The sequence below is a fragment of the Rhododendron vialii genome, chromosome 6a (genome assembly GCF_030253575.1).
Source record: "Rhododendron vialii isolate Sample 1 chromosome 6a, ASM3025357v1".
In the NCBI taxonomy this organism is placed as follows: domain Eukaryota; kingdom Viridiplantae; phylum Streptophyta; class Magnoliopsida; order Ericales; family Ericaceae; genus Rhododendron; species Rhododendron vialii.
In genome coordinates, this window is record NC_080562.1 from 1,129,451 (window position 1) to 1,146,171 (window position 16,721).

A 16,721-nucleotide genomic window follows, 5' to 3' on the forward strand; every position below is an offset into this window, starting at 1 on the left:
AAATTGATGTCTTTTATCCTAACTTAGACATGGCCTGATGCAATAGTGACACTTTTAAACTAGACACCAAATACCCAGACGATCAGATGCACTCCAAACTAGACACCAAATACCCAGATGATCAGATGCACTCCACCTAAGTATGAACGCACTAATGAACTTCCAAGAACTACAGATCTGTCAAGCCGCCAAGGGTTGCCATTGTGTAGAGATAGAACGCTGAAGCACAGGTATGGTTGCGAAGTAATCTCGATTGAGAGAACCCGATCTTTAGACAAAATTCGTCCAATGACGAAACTAATAACTCTCGTTAAACGAGAGACAAAATTCTCACAGATCAGACGACAAATCTTTGATATGGAGAGACGGAAGGAAAAAAAGAAAAAATTAAAAAAGGGAGTTAGTAGTACCATGGCCTCCCCTCCCGCCGCCGCACACGGAAAAGGGGGAGAGAGAAGATCAAGAAATTGTAGTGGCTAGAATTGAGAGAGAGAGAGATGCGTTTAGAAAGGAGAAAGTGAGAATGGTAGTGGTCAAAAGACGTAAGCCTCACTTCTATTTCTAGGTTAGTATCCGTTTGGTGGAATCAAAGGAAAAAACCAAGAATTCTTAATTTGACAATTGAAACAAAAGTCAATGTATTGATTATCCAAAATTGAAGCCATGCGTCAATCTATCACTTTATTAGAAGTCATCATCATTAATCATATACGTGTATTATTGATCAAAACATAAAAAATAAAAAATTATACGTCAGTAGCTTCGAGTCGTCTCATAAAAGACACGTTACTATTAAAGTTTAAGATTTCATTCGTTTTGTGATTTTAGATTTGAATTTGTAGATAATGACTGTAGAGAGAAATAAAGTAATAATTAAAAATATGGGTAATAATTGAAGATATATAGAGAGAGAAAAATGAGAGTAATGATCGAAGATAAATAAGATAATAATTAGAATCCAAAACCCTTAAACGAACAAAGCCTAAATTCAATGAGTTCAATCTCATTCATACATGAAAAAATTACTATATGCTCGTGATTTTCTTATACATGTGTCGTATAGTTCGGTGCCCGTGCATTGCAACTATAGTCCAACTCAGCTCATATGAAGTGTCATGCCACGCCAATCTTTAATCGTGTAACGCCTACTTGACAACGCTACCCCCGTCCTCTTTTGGGATGAGATATTAAAGATGTGTTTGAACAAAAATTTCCATTTTATTTTACCGCTTTTTTTTCCTATTGAGTGTGGGGGTTTTTTCAAATAAGCGCCAATTTTTTTTTGAGATTTATCGCTAAGTAAAATGTTATGACCATAAATTCTAAAGATTCATGAAAAACTAAAAAAGAATACAATTCTTCACTGTATTTATTCTCTTTAAGCCATTTTTTTTATTGGAGTCTTTAAGTCATATTGTCCATATTTTTTCAACCCTTGTTCTGTGTTTTTCCTTTTTAAATTTATCTCGACGTCAGAAATGATTAATTCAATAAATGTTGACACAAACTTAAACAAATACATGCTAAATATCGATATTACCAATTGAGAAATGTTTATTTGTCCAAACAAACCTTAAATATTGCTACTACATACTACTCCCTCCGTCTTTATTTAATTGTTCACTACAGTTTTATGTACATTTTTAACTATTTATATCTATCAACATATATTTCTAAAAATATGTAATATAGATCTTGTTTGATAGATCTCAATTTTTTTTGCAAGACAATGATTTAAAAAACATAAAATATAGTATACATCGAGAGATATAAGCCATTGAAAATGCACGCAAAACCATAATGGACAATTAAATAGGGACGGAAGGAGTAATGCTTAACGATAGGGGTGGTTTGGCTTACCCTACGCAGGGACTCTTGCAATATTTCCACCTCGTAGAAGAATTTCAAAGCGCCACTTGAAATTTTTTGTTGTCACAACATTTTTTTTCATATTTTAGCGAATTATTGGTTTCTCTCAACGAGAGAAATCGAAAAAGTAAAAATTAATAAATCAAATTCAAGTTTTGTTTATAAAGACAATAATAAGCCAAAAGACAGATTTTTTAAAATTCATTTTTGTCTTTATTCACAAAAATTATAATTTCGATCATAATATTTTTTACTTTCTCGATTATTCTCGGTGAGACGAACCAATAATCTAAAAAATATGATACTACAAAACAAATAAATATGAATTTCTTTGTTGAGTAAAAAAAAAATACAGTAATCCTAATAGTAATAGTATTAAGGCCCCGTTTCGGAACGTGAAATAAGTATTTATTTTTTAAGAAAGCAATTTCGAGCTAAAAAATGATGGGTTTATTGAAATTTAAAAATATGCAATATGAATTTTGTTTGAAAGATCTTTAATACGGTGCAAAAAAATCAAAAAAATATTTTTCATTAACATCATTTTTTAGTTTAAAAATGTGAAATAAGTACTTATTTTTTAAATAGTGCTCTGAAACGGGCTCTAAGCCAAATCACTAAAGACAAAAATACCCTTCTTTGTTTTTCCATCAGGTACCATCCGTCCCCACGCAATGAATACGCGCAGTGGTGGGAAAACAACAGAAAAGATTTATCTGGAGAGAGAAAGGGTTTCTTTTTTGCCAGTGCAGAAAGGCATGGAAAGATAAATACGGATAGAGATATACGTAGAGAGAGAGAGAACCCCCTGAGAAAGAAAAAGAGAGCCATCACCAGAACCAGCAGCATCGATTGCATCTTCCTCTCTCTCCCACACGAGCGCATAAGTCATTGTACATAATCTCTCTCTCTCTCTCTCTCTCTCTCTCTCTATATATATATATATATATATACACACACACACACACACACACCTATCTGAATATCATCCTCTCTCTAGAATCTGTCGTCCATGTTATCGCTCCGTGTGGGGGACTACTTCTGAGTCAACCTAAATGGGCTGCTGCGAATCGGCGTTTTTGAAACAACCTAATACATCTGAGAAGGATCAACGCAGGGGACAAAAATACCCTAACCACCATCAGCCCAACGGCACCGCCGCCGGTGCTGAGGCGTCCGGCGGCGTACCGGCCTTCGGCGAGTTCTCGCTCGCCGACCTGAAAGCGGCGACCAACAGCTTCAGCTCCGAAAATATCGTGTCGGAAAGCGGCGAGAAAGCCCCGAATCTCGTGTACAAGGGTCGCCTCCAGAATCGGCGATGGATTGCCGTCAAGAAATTTACCAAAATGGCCTGGCCTGACCCCAAGCAATTCGCCGTATGTTTTAATTTCTCTTATTTTTGGCTTGTTGCGTTCGTTGGTGTTGCAATTTTAGGGTTTGGTGAAATTAGGGCGGCAAACGATTTGCAAGCTGTTTGCAAAGCTCGACTCAGCTCGGTTCGTCGAGCTTTCATTTCTCTGTTCTGTTTTTTTGTGTGTTGGCGTTTGTTGGTGTTGCGATTATGGGGTTTGGTGAAATTAGGGCTGCAAACGATTTGCAAGCTGTTTGCAAAGTCGAGTCAGCTTGGTCCGTCAAGTTTTCATTTCTCTGTTTTTTTTGTGAGTGCGTGTGTGTGTGTGTTGCGTTTGTGGGGTTTGGTGAAATTAGGGCTGCAAACGAACCAAGTTATTTCCGTGCTCGATTCAGCTCAGTTTGTGAAGTTAATGAATGAGCTCGCGTAAGAACTTGATAAAAGATGAGCTCGAGTAAGAACTCGATAAAAGATCGATAAAGGTTCTGCTAGATAAAGGTTTTTGATAAGGGCTCGGTAAGGGTTTGATAACGGCTCGAGTAACCAGAATTAATGCTTTGATGTACAATCCAAAAAAGATAGAGTAGGGTTTTAAATTTCTTTGGATTTCTCTGAGTTTTGCATGTTGCGTCTGTTATTTTTTGTTTTAGGGTTTGGTGAAATTAGGGTTTAATGGGTTTGTTGTTTTTTGATTGTTTGTGAAGGATGAAGCATGGGGTGTTGGGAAGTTGAGATATAAGAGGCTTGCCAATTTGATCGGTTACTGCTGCGATGGCGATGAGAGGTTGCTTGTGGCTGAGTACATGCCAAATGATACCTTGGCAAAACATCTATTCCACTGTAGGTGTACATATATTGGTTCTAGTTTCCGATTCTGTATTGCATTTCATTTTACTTTCGCCAATTCCTAAATAAATTTCTCGAATTGCTTTTTAACGCATTCACCCTTGGCACTTGTTTGTAATTTGGTAATTTGACTTTCCAGTTTCCAATAGTATTGCTTGTTAATTTCACTGCTGTTTGGTTTGGTAAATTTTTGGGTGCATATTGTGGATAAATCATGATTGGTGAGTAGTTTTGTCATTTGCGCTTGTGGAACAATAGGTGCAGAAACATCTGCATATCTCCTGTATTTTTGCAAAACTTCTCTCTAGCGATGTGTTTGGTGTGTGTGTGCGCACATGCGCGAGCAATGTGTTTGTGCACGCAGCGATGTGGACTACCTGTAACTTTGCTTAGGTAATGATTCTCCTCCCAGAAGTTCCACCTTGTCAAAGTTCTTTTTGGTCGAAGTATTTTTTATATGATCTGTCCGACCTTGATCCAGCCGAAGGATATTTTCACTTCATTACTATACTTTCTTTGACACAAGGGTTGTTTTTTTGTGTTTGTAATTAGCTAAATTTAGTTTATTACTTGCTTCACAGGGGAGAACCAAACCATTGAGTGGGCCATGCGTCTAAGAGTTGCTCTATATATTGCTGAAGCGTTGGATTATTGCAGTACTGAAGGCCGCCCACTGTACCATGACTTGAATGCATACAGGGTTCTCTTTGATGAGGTGTTGATGTAGCTTAATATTTTTTTTTTATCGTCACTTGATATTCTGTATTTTATTATTAAGCAACGGTCTTATTGCAAGTATGGAGAATCTTTCCTTTCCCAAGAGGATCTGTTGTTTCCTAATTGGATCTAAGCGGTGACTTTTTGTTGGTTTTGGCAGAATGGTGATCCGCGGCTTTCATGTTTTGGCTTGATGAAAAACAGCAGAGATGGGAAAAGTTATAGCACCAATCTTGCATATACGCCTCCAGAGTATCTCCGAAATGGTAACCATTTCCATGGAGATGATGTGTACTTGTTTTGATAGGATGTTACTGGATCGTATTTTGGTGTATCTCACTTTGTTATGTTGCATCAATGTCATTGTTAGTTGCATGAAAAGATTTTTTGCTATCTGGTACACCATTTGATAGTGTTATTTTACACCCACTTGTAGGAAGAGTCACTCCAGAGAGTGTTATGTTCAGCTTTGGGACTGTGCTTTTGGATCTTCTCAGCGGAAAGCACATCCCACCAACTCATGTAAGTATAGATATCTTCAATCTCTGATTAGTTTTGTAGGTAAAGCATTATCTAATGGTTGTAGACTTGTAGTGCACCTACTTAGAACTGTAGGCCATTGAAGTTCTAAAGAGAATTCTTTAGGAGGAGATATATTAGTCCAGTTAGAATTACTCCTTGCTTAGATAATGCTGCAAGTAAAAGTCTCCTCATTCAAAAGTCTTCCTACATCTATTTTGCTATCTTGCACAGATATTGTGACTATCGTCAAGTCCTTTAACTGTACTTTGTTACCATTTTATTTTTCTTCTTGTTCCTACAAGGTCTAGTTATCCTTGTGCTGAATAATATCCTTGCCGCAAGGATTTTAATTTTATTCTGTACAAGGATAACTAGATCTTGTAGGAAACAAGCTCACTTATTATAAGTGTCTGGTCCTTTTTATGACATAAACAAAACTACGAAGACGATGCATTAACAAAGATAATTTGACAAATAATGTTTTTCACTTTCTACCTTCAGTTTTGTAGTTTTGGATAGTTCGTGTCAAACCTGTAACAGAGATTGTTTATTTCTGTCGAGACAACTTGGTGAGAATTGTCAAGTATGCAAGACGAGGTTCCAACTTAGTTGCAGGGAGCTCCTATAGTGGTGCCGCTCCCACCTTGGGAGCCCGCTTTTGTGTTCCCAACTAAGGAGCTGGACGGGAGCCCGCTCCCATTGAGATGGGAGCTCACTCCTTACAAAGATGGGAGCTTTTGTATCGTCTTTGTATAGAAAAACAGGGATTTATCACTTGACTTTATTAATTGGTCATTGATTAACTATTATATCTAGCCCAAGTCATGATATCTTGAAAAGAAAATCATACTATATTGTAACAGTAGTTCATTTCTTACACTTATGGAGGACTTGGCCCATATTTTTACTTCCTAAAATGATTGTACTTTTAAAGTGAATATTCTATGCTATATTATTTTCATAATATATGTACACGGTGACATGGTCCTCTCATGCTCCCAAACTTGGGAACTTCTGTATTCCCCGATCCCGCCCCCGCTTCCGCTCAACCAAGGGTTCCAGTAGTTTTATCTGGTTGTGCTTTCCAAAGAATACCCTTGGCTTTCATATTCTTATAGATTAGTTACATTAGAAATTACTCTGGATAAAGAGTGAGAAGCAGGTTAGTTTGGTTACCAGCCACTACCTGTTGGTGTTGATTTTGACGGGGCAAGTCAATCTATGGATTGCGTTCTTCTTTCTCATGTTACTTGTTTGTTTTGTTTGTTCTAATATTTTGTGGGTAACTCACCATATTTTTCGAATGCATTTTAATGCATCGAATGTATTTGGAGATGCATTCACATCTGTTTTATTTGTATAGGATTTCTTACCCTCTTAGATATTTCGTGATCTGGATCTCATAGCGGAAGATATGTTGTAAATAGAAATTAATTGGTATCAATGCCGCTAAAGGAGAAGTATGTTTTCATGTTTCAAGTGTCCAATGTTGGGCCTTTTTATTTGGTAAATTCAAGCAACTATAGCTGTATCCACTGCTCTCAATCTCCCTTAATGCAAGGCCACACAAATGCCTGTGATTTGGCATTTCCCTTTAGTTAACTTCCTTTTCTCTGGTAGATTTAGTTGGGAAGTTGAGCCTTATAGGTGTGACTAATATATGCTTAAGTTAGTCTACTTTTTCATGTTTTTAGATTAAAAAGGTTAAAGCGGAATGATAAGCCTTATGTTGTAAAGTTGGTTCTTAGATGTTTTCTTACAGTAGGGTTTTATAAGATGCAATCAACCCTTGTTATGGTGGAACCTAGCGGGGCCTCATCAGATGCCTCATTTCCATCCTTGTCGGGGATCCTTCATATCTTATGGATTGGGTATCAGTATCACTGTTAGAAACCATTTCCTATTGGGAATAATGCGACAAGTCTACGAACGGTATTACGACAGCCAAAAAGTCGTGTCACTGTCAGAAACCATTGCATAGTAAATTTGAGCTGTAAGTCTATGAACCTCGGATTCATTTACTTTGTTGTATATGCAGGCTCTGGATATGATACGCGGAAAGAACATTCTTCTACTGATGGATTCACATTTGGAGGGTAACTTTTCCACAGAAGAAGCTACTGCAGTTTTTGGCCTGGCTTCGCAATGCCTGCAGTATGAACCTAGGGAGCGGCCAAATACTAAGGATCTAGTTGCAACACTTGCCCCACTGCAGAACAAACCTGGCGTGAGTCATTATTTCCTTTCCATGGTTCTAATGCTGAAAATCCCTTGTCTGAGCTCCATGTTGTAGTTTTGTCTTGTTAGTATTTCATGTGGTTCCTAGGGTATCGCGTTACAGTTGTCTAACGGGAGTACCATGTGAGGTGATATGCGGCTAATATTTTGGTTACGAAAAATTTTCAACCAGAAGGCCACTACTCTAGCAATATGACATTCTTGCTTCTCTATATTTATTGTACTTCCATTTTGGTCGCCGAAGCACTCTGTTTTTTTTTTTTTTTAGGCCAAAGATATTTCATTCATCACAAGTATAAAAAAATGAATGCCGATGTACAAAGTTTTACCTCAAGTTATATGTCTTATTGCTTATTCCCACTGTTGGGGTGAGAACTTGGTTGCAGAAATTGGGCTTACAGACATGCTTATTCCGAGCAACATTGCAGATTTCTATCATTTGATACTTTTTTTTTTTTGTGTGTGGGTTTCTTCTGCGCAACTTTGGTAGAATAGATTGATAGCTGGCATACACCTATTAAAGCAGTACTTAGTTTGACTGGTGCTATCATAAATGGACCAGCTATGCTTATGATTAGTACTGAAGGGCAGAATTCTGTCTGTGCAGGTTCCATCTTATTTGATGCTGGGAATTCCGAAGGGTGAGGAAGCACCACCTACTCCACAAAACTCTCTTTCTCCAATGGGTGATGCGTGTACACGGATGGATCTGACAGCTATTCATCAGATTTTGGTGATGACACATTACAAAGATGATGAAGGAACCAATGAGGTAATGATTTGTATTGAATAGGTTACTGAATCCTCTTTTCCTTTCTTTGCTAGAACTCACTTTTCCGGACATGGATTGTTGTAGCTATCTTTCCAAGAGTGGACTCAACAGATGAGAGATATGCTTGAGGCAAGGAAGCGTGGAGACTTGGCATTTCGTGACAAGGATTTTAAGGCTGCCATAGATTGGTATTCTCAGGTATTAGCTTCATTTCTTCTGTTTTTGCACACTGGTTATGTCATGCCACAGGATGAGTAACTTTCTTTGTTGTTAATGAACATCTTTAAGACAACTGATAGTGCATCCAACGTGCTGCTGATAATGTTCTCAATATTGGAATTCTTAGATCCTTGATTGTGCAGCTTATCCTTTCATGCTTTGGCTGCTTTTGTTTCAAAATTGGCTTGCGAATCTTTCTTGACTAGTAAGTTTGGTATGAGGCTGAGCCACAATTTGCTAATAACTAATAAGGTGCTGGGGATGTATAGTTCAAATTATTTTCTGTCCGTGCCTCCACTTATCCAGTGGCAAATGTATTTAAAGCAGTTTCTTTTTACTCATCCTCCAAAGTCCAATCATATAATTTGCGCGCCTTCATGCATTGTTGTGCTTCCCTCTAACAATCCTAAGGCTCCATTCAATTGTCAAGAATTTGGTGCCAGAAAAATAATACAGACGAAAAGTTTAGTTAAGTGAAGTTGGCAATGTGAACATATTTTTCGTATCTTTGTTTGAAAGAAGGATTTTGTAAGAAAATTAAGATATGCTAGCATAATTATGTAGGAAACTAGTTAAAGAATACGATTCATGCAAAATATTGTACTAACTTTTTGTTGGATAAGTTTTGAGTGAGAACTAATCCTAATGTATAAGTTATAAACGTGGGTCCTAAAAGTTTCTTGCCACCTAAACAAATATAAAGTGCAGGGAAGTTAGAAACCTATTCCCATAGTGCTTTTCTCTCACTTCCTGGCAACTGATCGGGTCTATGCATCTAAGACAACCAAGAAGAGGGAAATGGTTGGTGAATGATGAACGAGAATGAAGTACGCCAAGCATTCTTAATCTGTTCCTGTTGTGTTCTTGCAGTTCATAGACGTGGGTACCATGGTTTCCCCAACCGTATTAGCTCGGCGAAGCCTTTGCTATCTCCTTAATGACCAACCAGATGCAGCCCTCCGAGATGCAATGCAAGCACAATGTGTGTATCCAGACTGGTCCACAGCATTCTATATGCAGGCGGTTGCCCTAGCAAAGCTGGACATGCACAAGGATGCAGCTGATATGTTGAGTGAAGCTGCTTCTCTTGAAGACAAAAAGCAACGAGGTGGTAGATGATCTTGATAAATATCCCTGTATTATTCTTGCTATAAATCAATTGTTGTTGTTGTTGTTGCTAAGCAAATATGCTGGGTTTATGTACAACTTGAATGAGGGTATGTAGTGGTTGTCTGAAGATGTACCATAGAGGGAGAAGATACACTTGTTTTTGGCTCGTAACAATGTTTGTTTTTTACCTGAAATTGTTTTAAGTAATAAATTTGCATTACATGTGTACAAAATTATGTATGAACTTATGCTTGTAAATATATCATTGAGCGCGTGGTTTATCATTCAATGGGTTGGATGTCCATAACTGAGTTGACAAGTCACGATGAAAGACTAAATTCCCGAAAGGCTTACAATCTACCATAGTTAGATTTAGGGGATTCGGGGATGCCGTAGTGGACTCCCATCCAGTTTCCTCTCCACCTAGTTTGGGCCTTTTGTGGGCTCTTTTTAGACCTATAACAACGATCGAAATTGTTCACTTTTAGAGTTTGCGGAGAACATGAATACTATGAAGACTCAAGTTGAACAGATGTCATTTGATATGATTCCGAAATACATTAAGTTTCAAATGGATTGCAATCCTATGTTGCACACTTTTTTTTAAACATGATTAATGCTTTTCAAAATCATATCAAACTGTATTCGATCAACTTGATTTATGATGTGGTCTATGTTCTCGGCGAGCTCTAAAAAAGTGTTGTGAGCCCAAAAAGGGCCCACAAACGGTTCAAACTAGACCAGACTAGATGGAGAGACATGAGAGCTGAGTCCGTTGTAGTGAGGCAAATGCTGCAACTGAGTAATCCCTCAAATGATGACATTTTGTGGGAGATATGCGCTCTGTGTTTGCCACTAAAACAGTGATATTTTACGTGAGTTTGTTTGGAGTAGTATAATCATTTTACATGTATATAAATGTATGCAAAACTTGAAATACAAGAAGATCTGGAGTCAGGGACGCGATTAGGCGATGAATAATTCAGCCTTGCCATCAATGAAGAGGCTCATGAACTCTTCTCCATCAACAGATTCCTTCTCTATGAGGAGGCTAGCAAGCTTGTGGAGGATGTCAATGTGGGTTGTGATGATATGCTTTGCTCTTGCGTATGCCTTCTCTACAAGTTCCCTCACCTCTGCATCTACTATATCGGCGGTTGCCATGGAATAATCTTTCTGGGAAGACATCTACATTTGGGAAAAAAAAAAACACGAAGTGTAATAACGATTACACTGCTGATTAACAAACAAAATCCAGGTAAAATTATGAAAGTACCATACTGCATTTCCACCTACCTGTTGACCTAAGAAAGGATTTCCACCGGGGCCACCAATGGCAACCTGACCAATCTTCTTGCTGAAGCCAAATCTTTCCACCATCTGCCTTGCAACCCTTGAAACTTGCATGAAATCGTTCGATGCTCCTGTTGTTACGTTATCATCACCGAAAATAACCTCTTCCGCAACTCTGCATTAGTAAGGAGATCAATACACATTTTGTCAGACGGAGCAAGAAATAGTATCACACGATCATTGTCAAACTTAACGCAATCCAACTCATGTGGCTATGCTTTAACAGGTCAATCGATTCCAATACCACATTTTTGACCAAATATCAGTCCGGAGGCATTCCAATTAAAGACATGAAATCCCGTGAAACACGATTGAGCTATTTGCCATTCAAGACTCAAAATAGCAAGATATATCACTCAACCATTATCAAGAATCAAAATCCACTGATAAAGATCTTGGGGCATTCGGATTAGGAGCTGAACTAGTCCAAAACAGAATAACTGATTTATTTACCACCGAAGGTTCAAAGAGCAAGAGATTCATGCAAGTCCTCATACATTTCACTTCAAGTTTATGAAGATGAATTGTACAACTCACCTTCCACCAAGTGCAACAGCCATCTGGTTCTCCAGATAGCTTCTACTGTAAAGTCCAGACTCCAGCCTCTCTTCACTAGGAGCAAAGAAAGTAAGACCTCCAGCTTGGCCACGAGGTATGATTGATATCTTGGCTACTGGGTCATATTCCGGCATAAGTGCACCAACTAAAGCATGCCCAGCCTCTGTAATGGAAAAGTGAAAGGTTAAATACACAATACACCTATCATTAAGATTACCATAAACAAATACAAGATATTTGAGAAGAGATCTTCTAGATTTTTAAATACCGTGATAAGCAACTAGTTTCTTCTTCTCTTCTGAGACAACAGCATTTTTCTTCTCTGGTCCAGCAATTATTCTCTCCAGAGCATCTGAGATCTCATCTTTGCTTATTTCCTTGAGGTCACGTCTGGCAGCAAGAATGGCTGCTTCGTTCATCAGGTTCTGCAAATCAGCTCCGGTGAAACCTGGAGTTCTTCTTGCAACCTTTTCGAAGTCCACGTCCTTTGCTAGAGCTTTTCCCCTGGAGTGCACCTGTTGCGTAGAGGGGTGTCAATTGCTTAGACCCCTTAATAACAATGGCACAATTATCCACTTAGTAGTCAAAAAGCAATAGCAAATTCCCAATAGCTTTGAAGAGGGATTACTGGAAAAGCCAATTCAAGCAATATACCAAACTTTTCTTAATTGCGTAGTCATGCAATCATGGAATTCTGTAGACTGAAACAGGACCTACTTCAACGAACATGATCAGTGAGTGCTGCATCAGTGAGAAAGATAAGTTTCTAAGATTTTCGAGTTCGTACAGCAGTACTCAGTTCAACCAGCAGCTGAAAAGTTATGAGGAACACAAATTTTGCCAAACCAACTGTTCTGAATTAAGCTTAAGTTCCCATCAATGCAAGCATAGGCTTCCCTATTGAAACTTGAATACCATTATTGCAGTTGTAAGTTAATCCTACTCATTAATGGAACCAACACAAAGCCATCGACCCCGTCCAATACTCATATTGCCAAACAAATCACACACACCACCAAGTTTTAATATGGTGCATATTGCAGAATCTAGATCAAGCTAAATTCAGATTCTAATTCTAATTCTAATTCCCCATTCACCTCTACTGTCCACATTCTTACTCCCTTCTGTTAATGCATCTGACAAGTCAATCAGTTCTTAAAAAACACAACTAAGGAAAAAACATGGGAAGCCAAAACAGAAATTTAAGAAAAGGAGCAGAGTCTAAATCAAACAAACACCAACAGGATAAACATACAATTATAGTATGATATGACCATCTTTTCAATACACACATAGTTTAGAATATAGATCAAGCTTGCTTCAGATTCTAAATTCTTCAAGCTTACTTCAGATTCTAAATTCTTCATTCCTCTTTATTGTCAACATTCATTCACCCTTTCTATATTGTCAACATTCATTCACCCTTTCTATTAATGACTTACAGAGACCAATCAAACTCCACTAGTAGACCAATAAGCAATAGCACTAATCAAAGTCCTTTACCAAAATATAAGTTTGGAAGCAAAACCAAAGAATAAGTCATGAAAATGTGTATGAGAGCTCACCTGAAGGATCTTAACTCTACCAGCAACATCAGGCCTATCCACGGTAACTTGCCGATCAAACCTCCCAGGCCTCAACAACGCCGAATCAAGCACATCAGGCCTATTCGTGGCAGCCAAAACAATAACCCCCGAATTGCCCGAAAACCCATCCATTTCTGTCAACAGCTGATTAATAGTCTGTTCCCTCTCATCATTCCCACCTCCAAGCCCCGCCCCTCGCTGCCTCCCCACCGCATCAATCTCATCAATAAACACAATGCAAGGCGCCTTTGACTTCGCCTTCTCGAACAAATCTCTAACCCTAGACGCCCCCACACCCACAAACAACTCCACAAATTCCGATGCCGCGCAAGAGAAGAACGGCACACCGGCCTCCCCCGCCACCGCACGCGCCAACAGGGTTTTCCCGGTACCCGGTGGCCCCACCAAAAGACACCCTTTTGGAATCTTAGCCCCTAATGCTGTATACTTATCTGGGTTTTTCAAGAAATCAACTACTTCTTGTAACTCTAGTTTAGCCTGGTCGGCACCGGCCACGTCAGCAAACGTAACGCCGGTCTCCGGCACCTCCTGGAACTTGGACTTGGACCGGCCGAAATCCATCGGCCCACCCAACCCTCCAGGCCCACCGGGTCCACCTTGGGCCCGACGGAAAAGCAAGAAAAGCCCAGCAAAAGCGAGGGCAGGGAAAAGCAAATTACCAATAAAACTGAACAACCCATTACCAGAATCTCCTTCAGAAACGGAAATATCGACGCCGTTCATTGCTAAAATGTCGATGAGGTCGGGGTCATTGGGGACGATAACGGTGGCGCGACGGCCATCAACGGCGGTGAGCTGGAGGGCACTTCCGTCTTTGCTGAACCTGACCCTTTCGACCTTACCCTTTTTTACTGCGTTCAAGAACTCGCTGTAACGCCATTGGCTGCCGTCCGGGAGGTCAGATGTGGATTGGGTTTGTGGTTTTGGAGCAGTTAGGAGGAGATTTTGGGAAAAAGGAGAGGAATTTGATGGGCTGGGTTTTTGGGCTTCGGCTTGGATAAGCGGTGGAGGTTTTGGGGTGTCTAGAGCTAGGGCTTGTTGTGGGGTGATTGAGGAGAAGAGTAGGGCAGCAGCTAAAGTGGCTTGTGCTGGGAGGTTAGTAGTGGGTTTCTTTGTGAGGAGTGATTTTGGGATGAGGAACTTTCTTTTAGAGAGAGAAGGGAGGCTGGTGGTTTTGGGGGTGGGAGGAGAGAGAAGGATTTGGTTGCCAAGGAAGGCTGAGGAGAATAGAGGGTTTGTGGTGGTGGAAGCCATGGATGGATTCTTTTCAGTTTTTCTCAGTCTATTTGTCTCTGGTTTCTTATCTTTATACTAGTGAGACGAGGGGAATGCAATCCTGGGATGTGTATTGGAGAGTGCGGGGTGTAAGGAATTTGGGAGTGGATATAGCAATTTTGGGAGTGGAGTGTGTAAGTTTGGTTTCGTGCTTCAATAGAAGCCATGGATTGTGAGTGTTTGATTGAGTTGAAAATACGTGGTTGGAATGATGTCCACTCAATTCGTTTGATTTGGAGGCCTCTAGATGATCATGTCACAAACTCAACGAAACAGATTGAAATTGAGTATGCAAGTCCAACGTTTTCACCATTTGTTTGTGGCAATTCGGTTCGGGTCATCAAAAAACAAGTAAAATCTTATGTTATTTGGATGAGAGATCGTCATCTTCGCTAAGAATAAGAGCACCGTTTTTAGAAATCAAATTCCTAAGTAGGAATTGTTAGGAATCGAACTACTTATTCAATTCGCAATGTCTTTACGAATCTTGAAAATTAGGATCACAGAAATCGTAAGCAAATAAAAAAAAATAGTGCGTAACGAACAATAAGAAAAAGAACACAAGATATACGTGAAAAATCTTAATGCGTTGAAAAAACCACGGGAGCACCAGTCTACTATAAAATCGAATCAAGAATATAAGTCTTCTCGCAATTCACAATGCCTTTACGAATCTTGAAAATTAAGATCACAGAAATCGTAAGCAAATAAAAAAAAAAGTGCATAACGAACAATAAGAAAAAGAACACAAGATATACGTGAAAAATCTTAACGCGTTGAAAAAACCATGGGAGCCACGCCAGTCTACTATAAAATCGAATCAAGAGTATAAGTCTTCTTGCAATCTCGCTAAGACCTGCGTTTTCTCTCGCATCTTTCTGTTTTTTTTAAAAAACCGATTACCCTAATTACATATAAACTGCAATATAATTAGGTCGGGGTCCTGTTGCTGAAATTATATTCTAAATCCTTAAAAATATAGTTTTCGTTGCAGTTCTGTGTCCGGGTTAAAACCATTGCTGAAGGTTGTTTGCGCCCCTAACAGGAATAAGAATCTAAATTATAGGAATTTAATTCCTAAAGTAATTGTATTCTGGTGTTTGAATTAGTATTCTTATCTCGGCCTATTCAAGAATATTAATGTATTCTTATCTCTTGTCTCTTGCTAAACAAAGACTTGAATTTTAAATTAACTTTGCAAAACTTGAAGTCCATAATATGTTAATTTTTTTTTAAAACTAATATTATAAATATATCAAACTATTATAATTTGTTTCATTTCTCTATTTCAAGTTTTTTAGTTCTATACGTACCGAATTAGAAAACGATATTTGGGTTGGTACGAGATTGACAACCTTAACTTTTCGGTACCAAAAAATTGGTCCATAGCATGACCCGACAAGGTTTCCAAAATGCTTGCTTGGGCCAACTCCACAAATTCGATGACTCGAAATAAGGTGGGCCATTTAACAGGCTTATTATGTTATCTAGGCCCAACAAGAACCTAAGCCGCCAACGTGTAAAATATTTTGAGAAAATGATGATCAAAGACGTGTTTTGATAATTAATATCCGTTAAAAACATTTTACATCCGTTAAAGACGTTTTCAACATTAACAAATGTTCTTAGTATGTCATTGGCGAGTATTAATTATCAAAACACGTTCTGAGCTGTTATTTTCCCAAATATTTTAGGCTTACACAATGACTCAAATCCTTGCCAGCACGAAAGAAAATCCAATTACAAAATAAGTATTTTTGACAAAAAAAAGAAAGAAAGAATGGGATCATATCACAACCAATCTGAAAAAATTATTCAATTAAGCTTTTAGACACCGTTACGTAATGTCCCAAGCCTCCTTTTATTTTTTTTCTATACATATTGTGAGGCCGAAAACAAAGTGTAGACTTCACTTGATTGTATGGTAGAAAGTGATTTTGGAGCACCACGGGCCACGTGAACACTGGATAATATCTCTTTTATAAGGCTTTACGTAGACGTGGCATTCAAACCAATAATTTTACCACCATACCTATTTACATACCCAATTACACATCCACACTCACAATAAAAGTGAAGCCCGCACACATACACTCTTGTTATAAATATGAATGTGTGAACAGACGTGGTGTTAGAATTTTCCCATTCAAATAGCAAAGCTTGAGCGTGACCCATTTAGATCCCCAGCCCAGCCGCCGACCACGTGTTAAATATGTTGGCTATAATGAGAAATGGTACAATTCAATGACATCCGGTTCATTTCTTTTTATAGACGTTTTCATGG

General features: G+C 38.6%; 2 protein-coding genes across 2 annotated transcripts; one reads left to right on the forward strand and one right to left on the reverse strand.

Annotated features, from left to right (window-relative positions):
• Nucleotides 1–2,924: 2,924 nt before the first annotated feature.
• On the forward strand, nucleotides 2,925–9,877 carry LOC131330863 (serine/threonine-protein kinase BSK1-like). Its single transcript, XM_058364600.1, has 9 exons — nucleotides 2,925–3,245; nucleotides 3,925–4,060; nucleotides 4,648–4,781; nucleotides 4,944–5,049; nucleotides 5,220–5,305; nucleotides 7,344–7,532; nucleotides 8,151–8,315; nucleotides 8,400–8,513; nucleotides 9,405–9,877. The coding sequence occupies exons 1-9, from the start codon at nucleotides 2,925–2,927 to the stop codon at nucleotides 9,651–9,653; spliced, it is 1,500 nt and encodes a 499-aa protein (XP_058220583.1). The 3' UTR covers nucleotides 9,654–9,877.
• Nucleotides 9,878–10,492: 615 nt separating this feature from the next.
• On the reverse strand, nucleotides 10,493–14,555 carry LOC131330862 (ATP-dependent zinc metalloprotease FTSH, chloroplastic). Its single transcript, XM_058364599.1, has 5 exons — nucleotides 13,121–14,555; nucleotides 11,824–12,070; nucleotides 11,535–11,718; nucleotides 10,941–11,112; nucleotides 10,493–10,832 (listed from the first exon to the last, which is right to left on the reverse strand). The coding sequence occupies exons 1-5, from the start codon at nucleotides 14,414–14,416 to the stop codon at nucleotides 10,611–10,613; spliced, it is 2,121 nt and encodes a 706-aa protein (XP_058220582.1). The 5' UTR covers nucleotides 14,417–14,555; the 3' UTR covers nucleotides 10,493–10,610.
• Between the last annotated feature and the right edge of the window lie 2,166 nt (nucleotides 14,556–16,721).

What these genes read in the sequence shown, in the direction of transcription:
- LOC131330863 (XM_058364600.1), top strand. Translation starts at nt 2,925, where the DNA reads ATGGGCTGCTGCGAATCGGCGTTTTTGAAACAACCTAATACATCTGAG. An exon ending in ACAGGGTTCTCTTTGATGAG is followed by an intron (nt 4,782 to 4,943) that starts GTGTTGATGTAG and finishes TGGTTTTGGCAG; the next exon opens with AATGGTGATCCGCGGCTTTC. An exon ending in AGCACATCCCACCAACTCAT is followed by an intron (nt 5,306 to 7,343) that starts GTAAGTATAGAT and finishes TTGTATATGCAG; the next exon opens with GCTCTGGATATGATACGCGG.
- LOC131330862 (XM_058364599.1), bottom strand. Translation starts at nt 14,416, where the DNA reads ATGGCTTCCACCACCACAAACCCTCTATTCTCCTCAGCCTTCCTTGGC. An exon ending in GAAACTAGTTGCTTATCACG is followed by an intron (nt 11,719 to 11,823) that starts GTATTTAAAAAT and finishes TTTCCATTACAG; the next exon opens with AGGCTGGGCATGCTTTAGTT. An exon ending in GCTGTTGCACTTGGTGGAAG is followed by an intron (nt 11,113 to 11,534) that starts GTGAGTTGTACA and finishes TTACTAATGCAG; the next exon opens with AGTTGCGGAAGAGGTTATTT.